The following is a 15,621-nucleotide window of genomic DNA, read 5'->3' on the forward strand; positions in this document are numbered from 1 at the left end:
CCTTTGAAATGAGATAGCTGCTAAAAAAATGACACTAATGCACAAATAATGGTCTTTAACCATAAAAAACACTTTTCCGTACACAAATAGTGGTCCATAATAACAGGTGTAATAATAGTGGTCTATAGTGGCCTATAATAGTGCTCATGAGTCACCTTTTTTAGTTCAGCTCAATTGGTATATCCACACTTAGTGTGGATATACCAAACATAGCTACTTTAACCAAAGTCGTCCTCTGTGTCCATGTCTCCTGCACATATCTGGTGCATCTGTGTTGTAATTTGCCTTTAATGGGGAAATTAAAAGAGACATTTGGACGAAACCACTGAGAAATGATCGAGCGGAAATATTCATTTATACCCAATGAGGCTCTGTATGAAGTCTGGTTTGACCCGTTCTACTTTTCATCTTATCGATTGCAGAAAGATTATCATGCATGCTAATTAGATTAAACTGGGCGATACCTCATTTTAGTGTCCTGAAAAAACAAAATCCCTCAAAGGAACCTGTCCCTGTTCTTTTTTTTCCATGTCCCTCAGCCCTCGACTCCCTGAATCTATGATTTCGTTAAATAGTGAGAAAAAGAGACAAAGAGAGGAAGTGACAAAAACGTCGTGACCACATCTCCATCCAATCTGCTATCTGTTATCCGGTCTCAGATAGAGTCATTACCCTCCTTCCTCCATCTGTCCGTCAATATGAGGTCCATTAAGCCCCACCGTGCACACTCAAATCCATCAAGGCAACAGACATTTCCTCCTTTCCCACTCACACTTGCCCTTTTATTAGATTGAAGCTCAGGTAATGCACATACTCTAAAAATACTCATCATTGTGCTGTCTTCCCGTATTACATGTGGGGAATATCGTCGTTTTGTAAATCGGAGCCTTCGGGGTCTATTCGCATGACATATTAGATTTCATTGTCTCATGTTTCATCACTGATTAAAACCTCTTTTTTTTCTCCATTGGGCCTGTATTACTTTCTGATGAGGTTTCTGTGATGTGCTGCAGAGCTTTAATACTGAAAAAGATTGACTAATGCTCTAATGTCTTAAAAAGCTCTGTATCCTTACTTACCCCAGCCTGGATTCTTAATTAGAGATCTGTGTTTTGATCCCATGTTTTCCTCGCACCACGCACTTTTGCAAACAAGTTTTCTACTTTTATCACCCTCTCATGATGCTTCCATCATAACTGCACAGCCATTCAGGGGTGCATTAAAAAGATCTGTAGACTACTTAGATAAGCATGCACTCAAGTTAGGAGCCTGTTTCCTCCATCATGTGCTCTGAACCCGTGTGTGTGTGTGTGTGTGTGTGTGTTTGTGTGTGTGTATAGCTCATTGCTGGAGCAGAAGGAGGACTTACGGAAAAGACTTAACTACACAACACACAAGCTGGAGCTACTGCAGAGCGAATTTGACTCCACACGGCAGTACCTGGAGACGGAGCTGCGCAGAGCACAGGAGGAGTTGGACAAGTTTACTGATAAACTGCGCAGGTAGGCCCCTCAGTACAAACTGTACAACACCCAGGGGGCAAAGATGGTGGCAGTGTGGCACAGAAGATTTCACAAATTGTTTGTGGACTCTGTTTGCAGTCAACATTTCTCAGTTTCAGAAAATTAAGATTCTCTTTTTTTTCTCCACTCGTGAGAGCAAACATGAGCAGAGAGAGTAAAAGACAATAACAACACAGCTCTGTCACAGGAATGTAAACAGCAACAGCAAATGTTTTATATCCCATTTTTTTCACAAATGTTCTGTGGTGGATAGTGCTTGCACTGGACTTTCCACATTCAGCACTTACCCATGGGTATCCGCAGTTAGCCAGGCTGGAGTTCTGGTCCAATGAACACAAGCTTAAAACTGAGGAAAGATAAAATATACTGAGGGAGCTGTAGGAGAAGCCCATTACAGCCCAAACAACACAAGAAGTACGTAGCAGTTGTTTTAGTGGACTTTTTATGAAGTGTGAGATAAAACTTTTTATTTTATTTATTGAGCAGGAAAAAGTTAGACCTGTTGACATTAAACTGGCCTGACTAAAACAGGGTTAGCACAGGTTTCTGTTCTGCAGAACAATAATAGGAATGATAATATTAATATACAAATGTATTCTTCAATCAAATACTGTTTATAAGTCTGTATAAATCAAGGATGTCAAACTCATTTTACATCGGTGGCCCACTTTGATCTTAAGCTGGCCTCCTTTTTTTGTCAGTGTAGGAAAGTTGAACTGTAATCTCTTTAATCCCTGTAAAATCTCAATACAAGAAAAAGAAGCATAATTTCTATAATACATCTCAGTTTTACTACATGATAATAAATGCTGCTCTATTTAATTAAAGAAATCTATCAGCATGACTCTTTGGGTTTAAACCGTGAAAGATAAATATTAAATTTCAGAAGAAGCTCTGGATGCTCATGGTCTAGACCAGTGCTTCCCAAACTTTTTTCGCTGGGCCCCCCTTTGTTTTACAGAAAAATGTTTGCGCCCCCCCTCGCGCGCGCACACACACACACACGCACGCACTAACACATCCTCCAACCACACACACACATATTTTGCTCAATTGCGGTTTATTTCACACCTCAAACATTTAGTAAACAATTAAGCAAATACAAGTAATCTGCAATCAATTACAGGCAGTAAGAAAATAAACTACTAACTCTTTTACACTACGTCCACACTTTTGAAAACGCAGCTGTTTCGTCCACACGTAAACAGCGTTTGGAATCACCCAAAACTGAGATTTTTTAAAAACTCATTTTTTGCGTTTATGTGTGGACGAGGAATACAGAGTTCGTCAGGCAACGTCAAAGGTATGTGCCTTTTTTTCACGTCACGCTGTGCGCACGTTATTGCTTACATGATAGGAATTGCAGAATGGCAGATAGTCAGATTAACAGTATTTTGTCTCTATCTTCAGGTTTTACACACTTACATACACACACACAGTTACTGTCCTTCCATTTACAAAGTCAGAGGCGTCACGGTGTAATTATTTTACATGTAGTTGTTTTTTTCCTGTGTAATAATATTCAACATTGCTATCAATACATTTTTTTTTTTTAAATGCCTCTCTGTGCAAAATGGGTTTAAAAACATAAACAGCTGTGGGATACTGTTTGTCCGTGATTTGAACCGGGGAACAAATCGTGGCAGAATCAGCCTGATATTATTTGTATCCCACTGTAACTTTACTGTATAAAGAGCAAACATCTCCAAAATGTCAGGAGTAGTTAGTCATTACAACAAGTGTTTGTGAACTAAAAATCAAGAATGTGGGATACTGTTTGTCCGTGATTTGAAGAGCCCAACGCTGCTCCCGACGAAGGGAAAACCAATTTTGCAGGGGAGACCTACCTCGACACTTGTGCAGGTGAAGCCAAAGGAAGATATGCTTCACCATATTTTCTAGTCTTTGGCTTAGAATAAAGTTGGTTTGGAAGCATATTCAGCGATGCTTCATCTCCTGCTTTGCGTTTGTGTGGACGCCCCGTGCCAGCAGTGTCCAAGCGTTGTTTTGTTTTTTCCCTTTTCATGCCGCGCCCCCCCTGCAATGGCTCTGCGCCCCCCCTAGGGGGCGGGCCCCACACTTTGGGAAGGTCTGGTCTAGACTGTCCTGTAGTAATAAAGAGGAAAGTTGTTATTAATTCCCAGAAAATTCCCTGTTTTTTAATTTATTCTTTTTATTGTGGAAACATTGTAAAAAACTGAAATTGAAACTGAATAGTAGGTAGTAAAAAAACTGGGATTTTTTTCTGTTGTTTAATTGTGTAATTATTACTTTATTACACTGTTGTATGTGAATTGCTGTGGGGGAGGTCTTTATCAGTAGGACAACTTGTAAAATGTGAAAATACAGTTAGAAGTCCAAAATCTATGCCCTCATCCACATTTTCCAAAGACATGTAGTGAGCTGGATTGTTGTCTTTGGCGGGTCGATTCTGGCCCACGAGCCTTATGTTTGACACCCCTGATATAAAGCATAATACAGGACACAATGATAAACTGAATGCTAAACAAATAATATATATCAGTTTTAAGCGGCGCATGGTTATTCTGTCACCTAAAGGGAAATACACAAAATAAAGAGATCAAATTAGACGTTGGCAGCAGATTATTAAACTCTTTCCAGAAAAGTGTCACCAAACTCACTGCTTCCTTTCCAAATTCAGTTTTATTTCTCTTTCAAGAAGAGAAAGAGGAAATGATGATACTTGGAAATTTGGGTTCTTAAACATTTTGAGCTTATGTCAGCATTTGACAGATGCATTTAACGCCGCATCATTGGTGCTGTAACACAGTGCTACACAAAACAATGTTACTTTTGAAGATTAGTCATATTGAAATAATCAGGGCCCAAGAATGGCACACTGCAGTGTGCCTTTACGTACTGCTCAACTCAAATGTGTTTTGCTTGGAGATTTGACATTTACTGTACACGATGATGAACAATCAAACTACATGTCAGAAGTCTACAATATTACTTTAAAATTCCACTTCAGGGTGATTGCTTATACAAAAATATGGATGGGTGGATGAGCCTATGTTCAGCATCAGACTTCTAAGCTGAAACACAGCTGTACCAGGTGTTAGGAGTAATTGGAAGAGCCACCCTATGAATAACAGAAGGTGCAGTGGCCACTCTCAGAAAATGGTGCCGCTTGCGCTTCGCCGTTTCCAACTTGGCGCCAGGATAATAATATACGTTGCCAAAGAACATGAAAAGAAGCCTGATGAATATTGGCAGCACATTCTTTGGTCAGAAGAGACCAAAATAAATTTGTTTGGATCAGACGGGGTCCGGATTGTTTGGTGTGGACCTGGCCAAGACCAGTGACTGCACACAGCGCAGATCACGAGAAAGAGAAGTGGGAGGGTACTAATACGAGGCTACGAGACAGAAAGACTTCCAGGCAAGATGACCTGTATAGATGGTGCTATAAATTTCTCAAAAATCTAAGAATGTGAGGATATTTCCAGAAATAGCTACAAAAGGCTTTTAACGTAAAAAGCTGAAAATGATTGAATACAAAGATTGACAAAATTCCTCTTTACACTTGTCTAAAACTACTAAAAAACAATCTGAATTCTGCTTTTGTTTTACCTAAAACATGTGTAGGATTCGTCTCATCTTGACTGCTCTAAATATAGCACTTCATTCATGTGCCTAAGGAAAAATGTTTAATACTGCATCACTGTTTAAGCAGTAGACATATGAGGTGATTTTCTGAAACCCCTTATGATCCACTACAGAAAGTATTCCAATGTGATGTAAGCAGAAAATACCTGGAGACTCAAACATAGTGAAATAATAAAGATTATATGTCTACCACGAGCGTTCTAGATTTTATGTGAGAACCAAAGCGGGCTGAAGCTATTATTATTCTCTTTTCAATATCGTAAAGCACGTATTGAGGGGGTCTTTAAGTCATTATATTAGAGATCATCCTTCAATTAAGATCTAAGAATTTAATTGCACAAGTCAATTGTACCACAAGTGTTTGAGAGATCAGCAAATTATGCAGTTCTGCAGTGCAGTGTTTCTTATCTGGGTAACTCACAATACTGTATCATTTTAAATTACCTCCTGGAAAGTATTTTTTTTCTATTATCTTCACCTGCTGTTTATACATGTTTTTACTTGTGGTATCAAAAACAAATGCCAGTTTGTGTTTTAAATAGATTTCATAGATTTTATAGTCCGACACTTTAGTATGTGCATATACAAGATAGAGTGCATGGTTTCCTCAGGACATGATGTAAGTGTGAAAGGCCACACAAGTGTCTGAGTCTGCTGTTGAGGAATTGCTGTCCAATTCCTGGATGGGTGAAGGCTGCTGTTGTGCAGTGGTCATTGGTTGTAGCTGTTTCTGATGATCACGTCAACACGGCGTGTCTCAGGCATCCTCAACAGGAGCCATACTGGGACTAAATGCTGGCCAACAAAGTGTCTGGATATACTACCGATACTCTGCGCAGTGTACAGGTTAGAGCACCTCATCTCGGTACATCTGTCCATTTAGATTTCCACCAAGAACCATCAGATTGGTGACGGTGCTGATATCACTCAGTAAAAAACAAAAACAACAAAAAGCAATTATGGCGCTGACTCAAGACCAATTCCCAAAACTAATCACAGTATCTGCTTTGGTGGTGATTAGACAGATTTAAAACAAAGATAATAATAATTCGTTTCATGACATAAACCTTGCATTTACTAGTATTAAAATGAAAAAAGGAGTTGCATTTTTATATTTGAGGTACTTTTTAGAAACCCCGAGAGGTGTAATTATAAAATATAATCAAAACGTCACCTTTTTCCCTTCATTTTAATTACGTTGACATCCTCAGGCTGGGGTCCTCTGTCAGTAGTGGAGCTGCGGCTCAATATTTATTACTGGTGCCCAAAATCTTTCCATATATGTTACCATGCCTTGTGGGGGAAAAAATCCCTCTATTACGAGACATACAACGTGTTATTCAGCTTTGAATTGTGCAGTGCACTGCTGAGCCTGCCAATCTGCTTATTTCCAGTTGCAGAAGTCTTCGGCTGCTACTGTTTATGTTCAATCTATTACCTGCAAGTGAGCGCTGTTGTTTATTGTGTCACTTAGAATACAAAGTAGCTACTCAGCACTGCAGAGGATCAACCAGGATCTGGAGGAGAAGATCCACAGAAATGTGAGTATCTCAACAGGTGTCTGTGTGTTTTAAACCCTGTGTACATGCTGTACAACAAGCTCTCAGGTTTGCGGTCAACTATTTGCAGTATTTGTAGACAGAAAAGAAGCAAGTAGGCAAGCCTTGAGATTTAGAGATGATACAGAGCACTTGGTGAGCTTGTTTGAATATGAATGCCCTTCAGTTGGTACCACTGACGTTAATTATGGCTTATTACAATTGGCTGTCCTCCTTCCAACAGCAGAGTGATAGCAAACCCATTGTTCCTCAGTGCTCTGCACCTCACTTCATTTGTCAGACATTGCTTTTTTTTTGCTGGTGCAAAGATACAATTAACTAGTCTGCCGGAGAACACTGTATGACCATCAGGTGTCTTCGCTGTTGAATAGACAGCTGAAAATGCTCGTCGAATGGGTTTGTTACAGCACAAGATAATAATCATTGCTGTCGCCATCATTTTGATGACAATGTGAGATACCAAGTACAGGTAATAAAGAGCTGAAGGTCACCCAGCTTTTTGTGTAAAGAAAATTGGTGATTTTTAAAATAAAGGCTGGCAGCCTTTTTTTTTTTTTTTTTTTGAAGTGTTCTCATCAGCTGTTATTGATTCATTTCACGTACACCCTCCACAAGGGTTGGAGGGTTGGAGTGCTGAGTAAGTCTCTCTGTAATAGTAAAGCTTGTTTACTCCTGAGGTGCCGCAAACCCATCTGACCCCTTGGCCCTGCACAACTACAGAGAACGTAATTACAAGACTGATAAACACTGTGATATAGTTTGAGTCTGTTAAACTTTTCAAAGAGGCGGAACTACTGTACGCTCAGGCATTTTAATTACAGCTTCCACAAACCCAAAGCCCTTAGCCAAAATACATTTTACTGACAGGTGATGAAGCTAACGGAAACTTTGCTTTAAAAAAAGTGCAATAAAAAAATGAAGATTTAACTATATGGAAGCTCAGTTTACTGACATTAAAGTTTCCCATTCATCAACAGTAGCTAAGAAATAAGTATGTAATAGGCTGCTGTCGTATTCAGCTGTAAGCAATATGGATTAGGTGTGACAGCCCAAAAATAGGATGCAGGAGACAGAAGTAGAAACCAAAGCAAGCATTTAATCTAAAAAGTCCAAATGAAAATATCCAGAAATACAAAGAAAAGCTACTGAGTTACATGGACAACACAACAAAAGACAAAGGAACACTCTGGGAATATATACATGTGAGGTGGAAATAGAAGGGGAACTAAAGACAGCTGAAGACAATCAAGAGGGCAACCATGAAAAGTAAAACTAAACAAGATAAAGTAGAGCAACAGACAAGTACAAGCAAAAGGGAATTAAAACAGCAACACTCAGAACAGAAAGCACTTACAACGGGCACCAAAATCCAAAAGAGTTAGGTGAAAGGCTAAATATATATACAGTTGCCAATATAAACAGTACTGACAACCTAGATCTCAAAAGAAAATTAGAAAGATCTATCAAAAAATTTCTATTTATGTTTACCGGGTTCATATTTGAATTAAAAACATGTAAGAATCAATTTTGAAAGTTTGTCTGATAGGTCTCTTATAAACAATCTATTCTATAATTTCTATAAATTTAATTCCTAAAAAACACACAAGAAAGAATTACACAGAGGAAAGTACTTTAAAGTAATCTTTAAATCCCTGTTTTGTCATTGTCAGTCACAGCACCACGATGATGAAAAGCGTGCTCTGAGCAGAGAGATCATCGTCCTCAACAACCACCTGATGGAGGCAAAGCTCACCATCGAGAAGCTTCAAGAAGACAATGTAAGTAAAGCAGTGCCCAGCATTCAACTCTGCAGAGCCAGATGATGTTTGGCAGTTTGGGGTTTTCATAGTCTTGCCCGGTGACACTATGATATGCAAACTGGAGCACCAGAAAGGAGCTGCAAATTCTCAGATTATTGGACGAACTCGTGAGTGAGACATGCAAGCTCAGTAGTAAGAAGATGACCATTTTGCATTAAAGTTCAAAATGGACTCATGATTTTACTGTTCCATTACACTGTTGTTGTTATAAAATGAAAAAAGAAATATGACCGGTAGGATCTAACTTTGATTTATAGGCAGCGGGAACATAAATGGATAAGTTAAAAGTTGTTGTTTTTTTATTATTTTGTTTTTATTATACATTTGGTCACTAGGGGTAGTTACCTCTTGAATTATGGCATTTGTAGAGGAAGTGGTTCATTCATTCAGGTATCCCATTGTGGAAACTTAACACTTTTTACCACGTTCTCTGTAGCAGAGACATTGTTAGGCTACATAAGTTATGCTCAACTGGGACAAGAACTACGTGTTGTGTCTGACAAATAATAAAGAAGAAAAATGTTTGGTGTGTTACTGGGCATGTTACTGTAAATGCATAAACTTGTCGACAGATATTAGAATATCAGCAAATAAGATGGCAGTGTGAGTGATGCAACTTTGCACTGACTAAAGGATAAAAGAAGCAGCAATAAAGAGCTGAAGACTAAGTTCAGTGACGTTATATAATGAAGATTTCTTTGTCTCCAGGAACAAATGGCAGATAAACTACCAAAAACTAACATGCAAAATTAAAGCTACAAGGAGTGATGATAGGGCCCTAACACCTTTGGGGACACGGAGATGGGCTGCTCTTGCTGCAGTTGACACTTTTCTTGCAGTCGTGACAGTATTAATCCCTTGACAAGCTAGTTGCTTACAACAGCCTGTGGCCTCTAGTTGGTGTTAGATTACATCCACTAATAATATTTGATATTACATGTGTGGAACGCACAATGAAAACGTGATCATCCGATAATGCTTTCAAACAATGCTGATTTCCTATTGCCATAAGGTGGTGTACAGTGTGCATTAGAGTTGTGAGAATTTCTTGTGATCAGAATTTTCCACATATCCTTAAATGTAAACTCAAAAGCTTTATAATTTAGCATGGCCAAGATCTTTCTCGGAGTCATTTTGTACCCCCCATACCCCCATATTTGTACATTTACACCAGTACACATGTGTTTGCAAATTGTAGTTTTTTTCCCAAGCATGTTTAGTACTTCAAATAAGCAGTTAAATAAGAAGTTTTGTGTTTCTGAAGAAGGAAAAAAGGTTTGGGAGAATAGAGTTTAAGCAGTATTGATCCAAAAGAGAAAAGAAATTTAGCTGGCAACGAAAGTTTTAATATTCATTCTCTGTTCTTTCATTTGATTGTGGCCATTTTGTGCCTCTGCAGGAAATGTACAGAAAGGACTGTAACCTGGCTGCTCAGCTTCTGCAGTGCAACAAGTCTCTTTACAGGGCCCAACTCTCAGAGGTGAGCTGTGCACTCACTTTTACAGGCTTGATTTTTCCAGTGCTCTTTATCCTTTGTAAAAATGCATTTTGCATATGTTCCTCAGTTTTAGTGAGGCCTCAGTCTAATCCCTGGTAGCCTTTCTTCACAAAAGTTGCATACAACCAAGCTTAAGAACTGTATGAGCTTCAGGCTTTTTTGCGCTGACATTTGATGTGAACCCAGAAAGACAGAAAAATCTGTAATTTTTCAGTTCAGCGGTAGACAGGTAAAAGAAAAAGCTTTGGTAAAAGCTAAGGGGGAGGAGAGGTCTGAATGAGGTGTATCTCGAGCAGCACTAAGCTGAATTTTCAGCTGATGACATGAGATGAGCGAAGAGAAATTTGCTGTCTTGACTGTAACATGAAGGTCATCTTGCCCTTTGTGAGCCAGAAAAGATAAGTCTTCCCGAAGCGATGAGTACTGTAGGTCACTGGAGGAAGGACAGAAAGTGAAGAATTAAAGCTTCATGGGTTTTTTTCTTTAAATAACCTTCACCTGAGAGAGATGAAAGAGGCAAGTTTTCAAAAAGTCGATGGCTCTGAGTTAAAAAGACTTTTTTAGCTAGATGCAATCTGGATATATACTATAGATCTATACTATACACAGTGACTATGTGTTGAAGGACATGAACCACAGCTTGATTTACTCATTTTTCTTTTAAGTATAGCAAATCAGCATTAACATCTTCCTTTATAACAAATCAGATTTTTACCTTATTTCTATCCAAACTACAGTGATGTGCATTTACCATATATCATGTGAGAAATATTTAGTTTAGTAAACATAACTGACTTCTGCTTTTTCTCAAATGCAGATCATTTGAAGGCCTGACAATAAAAAGCTGCAATAGCATATACAATCAGATCGATAAGTATTTGGACAATGACAATGAATTCTTATAATTTTGCCTCTGTACAGCACCACAGTGAAAGCGAAATCAAACAAGCAAGATGTGAATAAAGTGCAGACCTTCAGCTTTAATTCAAGGGCTTTAACAAAAGTATTGCATTAGCTTTTTTAGGTGTTATACACATTTTATGGATAATGGTCCAGTTTTATATGCTCATAAGTATTTTGACAATTAACTGCATCTAGTTTTATGTCTAGATGACGCCTATTTGCTTGTTCATTCATGACAATTAAGTAGATAAAAGGTCTGGAGTTGATTCCAGGTGTTATTTCATCTGAACTTGCTTTTTACTCAATATGAGCCGCAAAAATGTGTCAATTCAAGTGACAGAGGCCATCATTAGGCTGAAGAATTGAACTCGACCTATTGGAGAGTCAGCAGTAACTTAAGAGAATGAAGGCTCTTTCCAGCCTAAAAGGCCTAAAAGACCACTGAAGACAACTAAAGTGCATGATGACAGAATTATTTCCGTGATTAGGAAAAAGAAAACCTTTACAACAGCTGATCAAAAACCCTTTTGAGGTGGTAGACATCATGAGAAAGACCTAGAATCAAACCTGTGTCTATGGAACTGGGCCACTAGTGCGTACTGATGACGTGACTGCTGATAGAAACAGCAGGATAAATTCTGCAGTGTGCAGGGTTGTACTCTGCTCAGATTCAGCCAAATGCTCCAAAACTGATTGGACAGTGCTTCACAGTGCAAATGGTTAATGGCCCAAAGCATGCTGGAAAAGCAATTAAAGCATTTGTCATGTTAAATAAAAGAGATATTCTTCAGTGGCCAAGTCAGTTATCTGATCTCAACCCAACAGGACATGCTTTTCAGTTATTTAATATGAAACTGAATGCAGAAAAATGTGCAAACAAGCAGTGACTGAAGATGGCTGCAGTAAAGGCTTAATAGAGCATCTCAAAGAGGACACAGAGTACTTGGTGATGTCCATGGGTTCTAGACTTCAGGCAGTCAGTGTCCGGAAAGGATTTTCACCAAAGTGTTAAAAGCTATCATCTTATTTAAAATTGTGTTAATTTGTTAGGGATAATAGAGGGATAATAAGATACAGCTGAAGTCAACAAGAAGCATCGAAAAAGGCAGAAAGATGGAAGCAAACAGAAATGGGGACACAAAGCAACCCACACAAAAAGGGAAACATAGACTGGGAAAATGCAGAAAGCAGCCAGAAAGGAGAGGGCAACAGTGTTTGTTCTCTTAGTTTTAATATTTGTGGTTTGTGTTGGATGCAATGTTTTAAGGTTTTGGTGATAACTGTTTTCCTCCATGACTTGAAACTGTGACAATAACACCTACACCTCTACTCCACGCACACAGACTGGTGTTTCTGTTCCGGTCACTCAGTGTGCAGTTTAGCCAGAGTGCGGTCACACTGCACCGGTTTTGTTAATCACGTAAAACCACAAAGCAGCATGGGAACTACTTCAAGGCACATTGTGAGCAATTCTGAAGGACACTCAACAGAGGAGGTAAAACTACTGTATGTGGCAAAATACAAATGGAGAGCACGGTGCAGCCTCATCATAGTGTCCTGCTGCTCCTTGTGAAAAGAATGCACGCGGGTATTGATGAGTGTTTTAACACTAGCCCAGCTTGGTGGCACTTTCCGCTGCATCAGCCGTGGGCCTTGTGCCTCGCCAATGTGACAAGGGTAGATTTGAAACTGGCAAGCGTCCACGATGCCTGTCCACGTGTTTTAGGCATATGGCTGAATGGAAATATCAATGCAAACTGCATTTGGTTGCATAAGACTCATAAAATATCCCCAACACTTGCACGGTACACACATTAACACACGCACGTAGGCACCGTTAACAGTATAGGGTCTATTATAAAGTGAAAAACTGTTCTGCAGGCACATTGCCAAACATAATAGGGGTCAGAGGCTATACATGCACTCACTGTATGTCCACCCGTCTGCTGGTCCTGTGGGTGTGAGCTAATCGAAAGTGTATTGATGAATGGCGCTGCAGCATTTTGAAAGGTGCAGTGGCTCTACAGAAGCGCTTTAGTCGTTTGTTCTGCTGCAAAACAATCACAGAGAGGGTGTAAAATGATCACGCTTGGATTTCTGAATGACGCATAAAAGCTAATTGAGATCTTGTTTAAAACAAGCCCAAATGAAAAAAGTGTGTGGACAGTAATTAAGTGGCATTTAGTTTTGTCCGAGATGCAATAAAAGTGCTATTATAAACCGTCTCTTTCATGTTCTCTGTAGTATTTGTCTTTTCTCCATCTACAAAGTTATAATTAGCTTCCTTCTCATTGCCAATTAGGAACAACTGACTAGATTCCTGTTGATGATGTGCTGCAGTTAGCTTAATGCTTGTTGCTATGGAGAGGTAGAGATAGTGGATGGAGGCTTTTTTTTTTATTAAGAAATGCTTGAAATAGAAGAGGAAAGCGACTTATTCTCAGTTCAAAATCAGGTATATTGTTCTCTTTGGTTGAGGTTCGTGACACTGAAGATTACACTTTTTTCCCTGCAGCTGTGAACACAATTCATGCAGTGAAGGCAGGTAAATGTGAACATTTAGGTTGCTGTATCATATTCAGAAACCACCTAAAGTACAATCTAACATAGTGACACACATACTGCATTGTGCAGGGATAACAGAACCTGTGAGCAGCTTGGATAAAACGCTACAATGCTGTGAAGTGTTTGCTCTTTCTTTCTTTTCTTTTTTTTAAACATGTTTGTCACATTTAAATGTTTCAGATCATTAAACAAGTAAAAATACAAAATGCAGTGTTTAAATTTTGATTTCATCTATTAATGGAAAAATAAAAGCATCATGTATCATATTAAAATTAACTGTAAATTTAATTTGACACAAAAACAAGACTTTACACCAGGGATGTCAAACTCCTTTTATGTCGGAGGCCACATACATCCCGACTGCGCATTTAATCTCTGAGATATCTTATTTAAGAAATAAGGTGCCATGTCACCAGAAAGAAATCAATCAGCATGACTCTTTGGGCTTAAATTCTAAGAAATAATATTTGACAAAATACTATACTAAAGATAGGACATTTCATTAGCCTTGTTTTTAAAGCCTTGCTTTTTAGGAACCGTTCCGTGACTATGTTTAGATGAGAGGGGGCTAAGTTATCAGCTAACACTAGATAGCTTGGTAGCCACCAAACCTACAAGAGGTGGTCTTGGTGCCTACCAAGGTGGAAAAAGGTGGGAACAATTCAGACATTCATTATTTAAGTTGGAGTACAGATACAGATAGTACAGAAAAATAAGTATAGACAGGGGTTAAAGTAAGATTCAGCAGGTGGGGGGACCCTAAGATTAGCTGTGGCGCGTGGAGAAAAGCGCCTCATCAATTTCTATCGTGAGCTCCAGTAAATTGTCTTTGTGTACATGCTGTGATCAGCTAACCTATACTGCTGCTACTGCTCTGAGGTTTACTGCTCTTTGTAGATTAACACAGCTGAATTTAACAAGATCATAGCAAATGTTTCACAAGTTATCTTGATGGATTTCAACGCCTGAGCTATTTACACTATCTTTGTATTAGATAGTACAAAGTTGGTATAAAGGTTAAATTTAGTGAATAAATCTAAGGATCATCAGCTTAAATTCAAATTAATCTCTGCTACACTTCATGTAACCTAACCTAGCTCATAAAAAGTGTTGCATTTGAAATTAACCAAAGAGACATATTACTTCTTTAATGCTAGCTCCTCTGCTGAAGTACCGCAACCATAACATATCATCATCATCATCATCATCATCATCATTGTTTATTTATATATCACTTTAAAAACACATAAGGCTGACCAAAGTGCTGAACAATAGAAACATAATAGATACCATAAGAATAATAAATACGATAAAATAATAAACATAGCGAAAACAATAAAATACAAGTCAGTCAACCACTGAGTCAAAAGCCAGTGAATAAAAATGCGTTTTCAATCTGGATTTAAAAACCAGCACTAATGTCGATTGCCTAATGTGAAGAGGAAGATTATTCCAAGGTTTAGGAGCCACGATAGAGAACGCTCGGTCTCCTCTCAGTTTCAGCTGTGATTTGGGGACTGAGAGCAACAGCTGCTCAGCTGACCGGAGCGAACGAGTGGGGACATAGGGCTTCAGCAAATCAGACAGATACGCAGGTGCCAGACCATTTAAAGATTTAAAAACCAATAAAAGAACTTTAAAATGAATCCTAAATTCAATTGGAAGCCAGTGCAGGGAGGCCAGGACCGGAGTAATGTGCTCAAATGTCCTTTTACCAGATAAAAACCGTGCCGCAGCATTCTGTACTAGTTGCAGGCGTGTCCGATTGAAATGTTAGAAAAAAGCAGGGATTCCAATGATCTTTCGCACATTGTCTTCTCAATGTATGTAGATATGCACCAAAGATACAGTTTTGGTTCACTTTAACCTCTGAGTAAATCCTAGAAATGATGCATAAAATATATAAATGTTCCTCTTTCATCTCTTTGTATGTGAAACGTCTGGTGATGGATACACCAATGAGATTATCTTTATGCATTAGCATTCCCTCCATATAGGCTGAAATTGGTTTGGTGTTTGAGGGGGCGCAGTGATGTTTTACTATCGCTTAGTGAATTCGAATAAAACTTCTTTTTTTTTTTTGAAAAAATTAGAATAAAACTAAGTAAACAAAGCATTCTCAG

The 15,621-nt window shown here is 38.7% G+C and overlaps 1 protein-coding gene across 4 annotated transcripts in view; it reads left to right on the top strand.

Annotated features, from left to right (window-relative positions):
- The window catches only part of si:dkey-174m14.3 (brain-enriched guanylate kinase-associated protein), a 39,356-nt gene that overhangs the window by 20,645 nt on the left and 3,090 nt on the right, over positions 1-15,621 (top strand). For all 4 annotated transcript variants that reach the window (XM_087852614.1, XM_035908424.2, XM_035908423.2 and 1 more), the window contains 4 exons: positions 1,341-1,502; positions 6,628-6,694; positions 8,383-8,490; positions 9,932-10,012. In XM_087852614.1, coding sequence (XP_087708740.1) covers positions 1,341-1,502; positions 6,628-6,694; positions 8,383-8,490; positions 9,932-10,012 — 418 coding nt within the window. The remainder of the gene's footprint in view (positions 1-1,340; positions 1,503-6,627; positions 6,695-8,382; positions 8,491-9,931; positions 10,013-15,621) is intronic.

The sequence above is a fragment of the Neolamprologus brichardi genome, chromosome 15 (genome assembly GCF_056152115.1).
Source record: "Neolamprologus brichardi isolate AB-2024 chromosome 15, ASM5615211v1, whole genome shotgun sequence".
NCBI lineage: Eukaryota > Metazoa > Chordata > Actinopteri > Cichliformes > Cichlidae > Neolamprologus > Neolamprologus brichardi.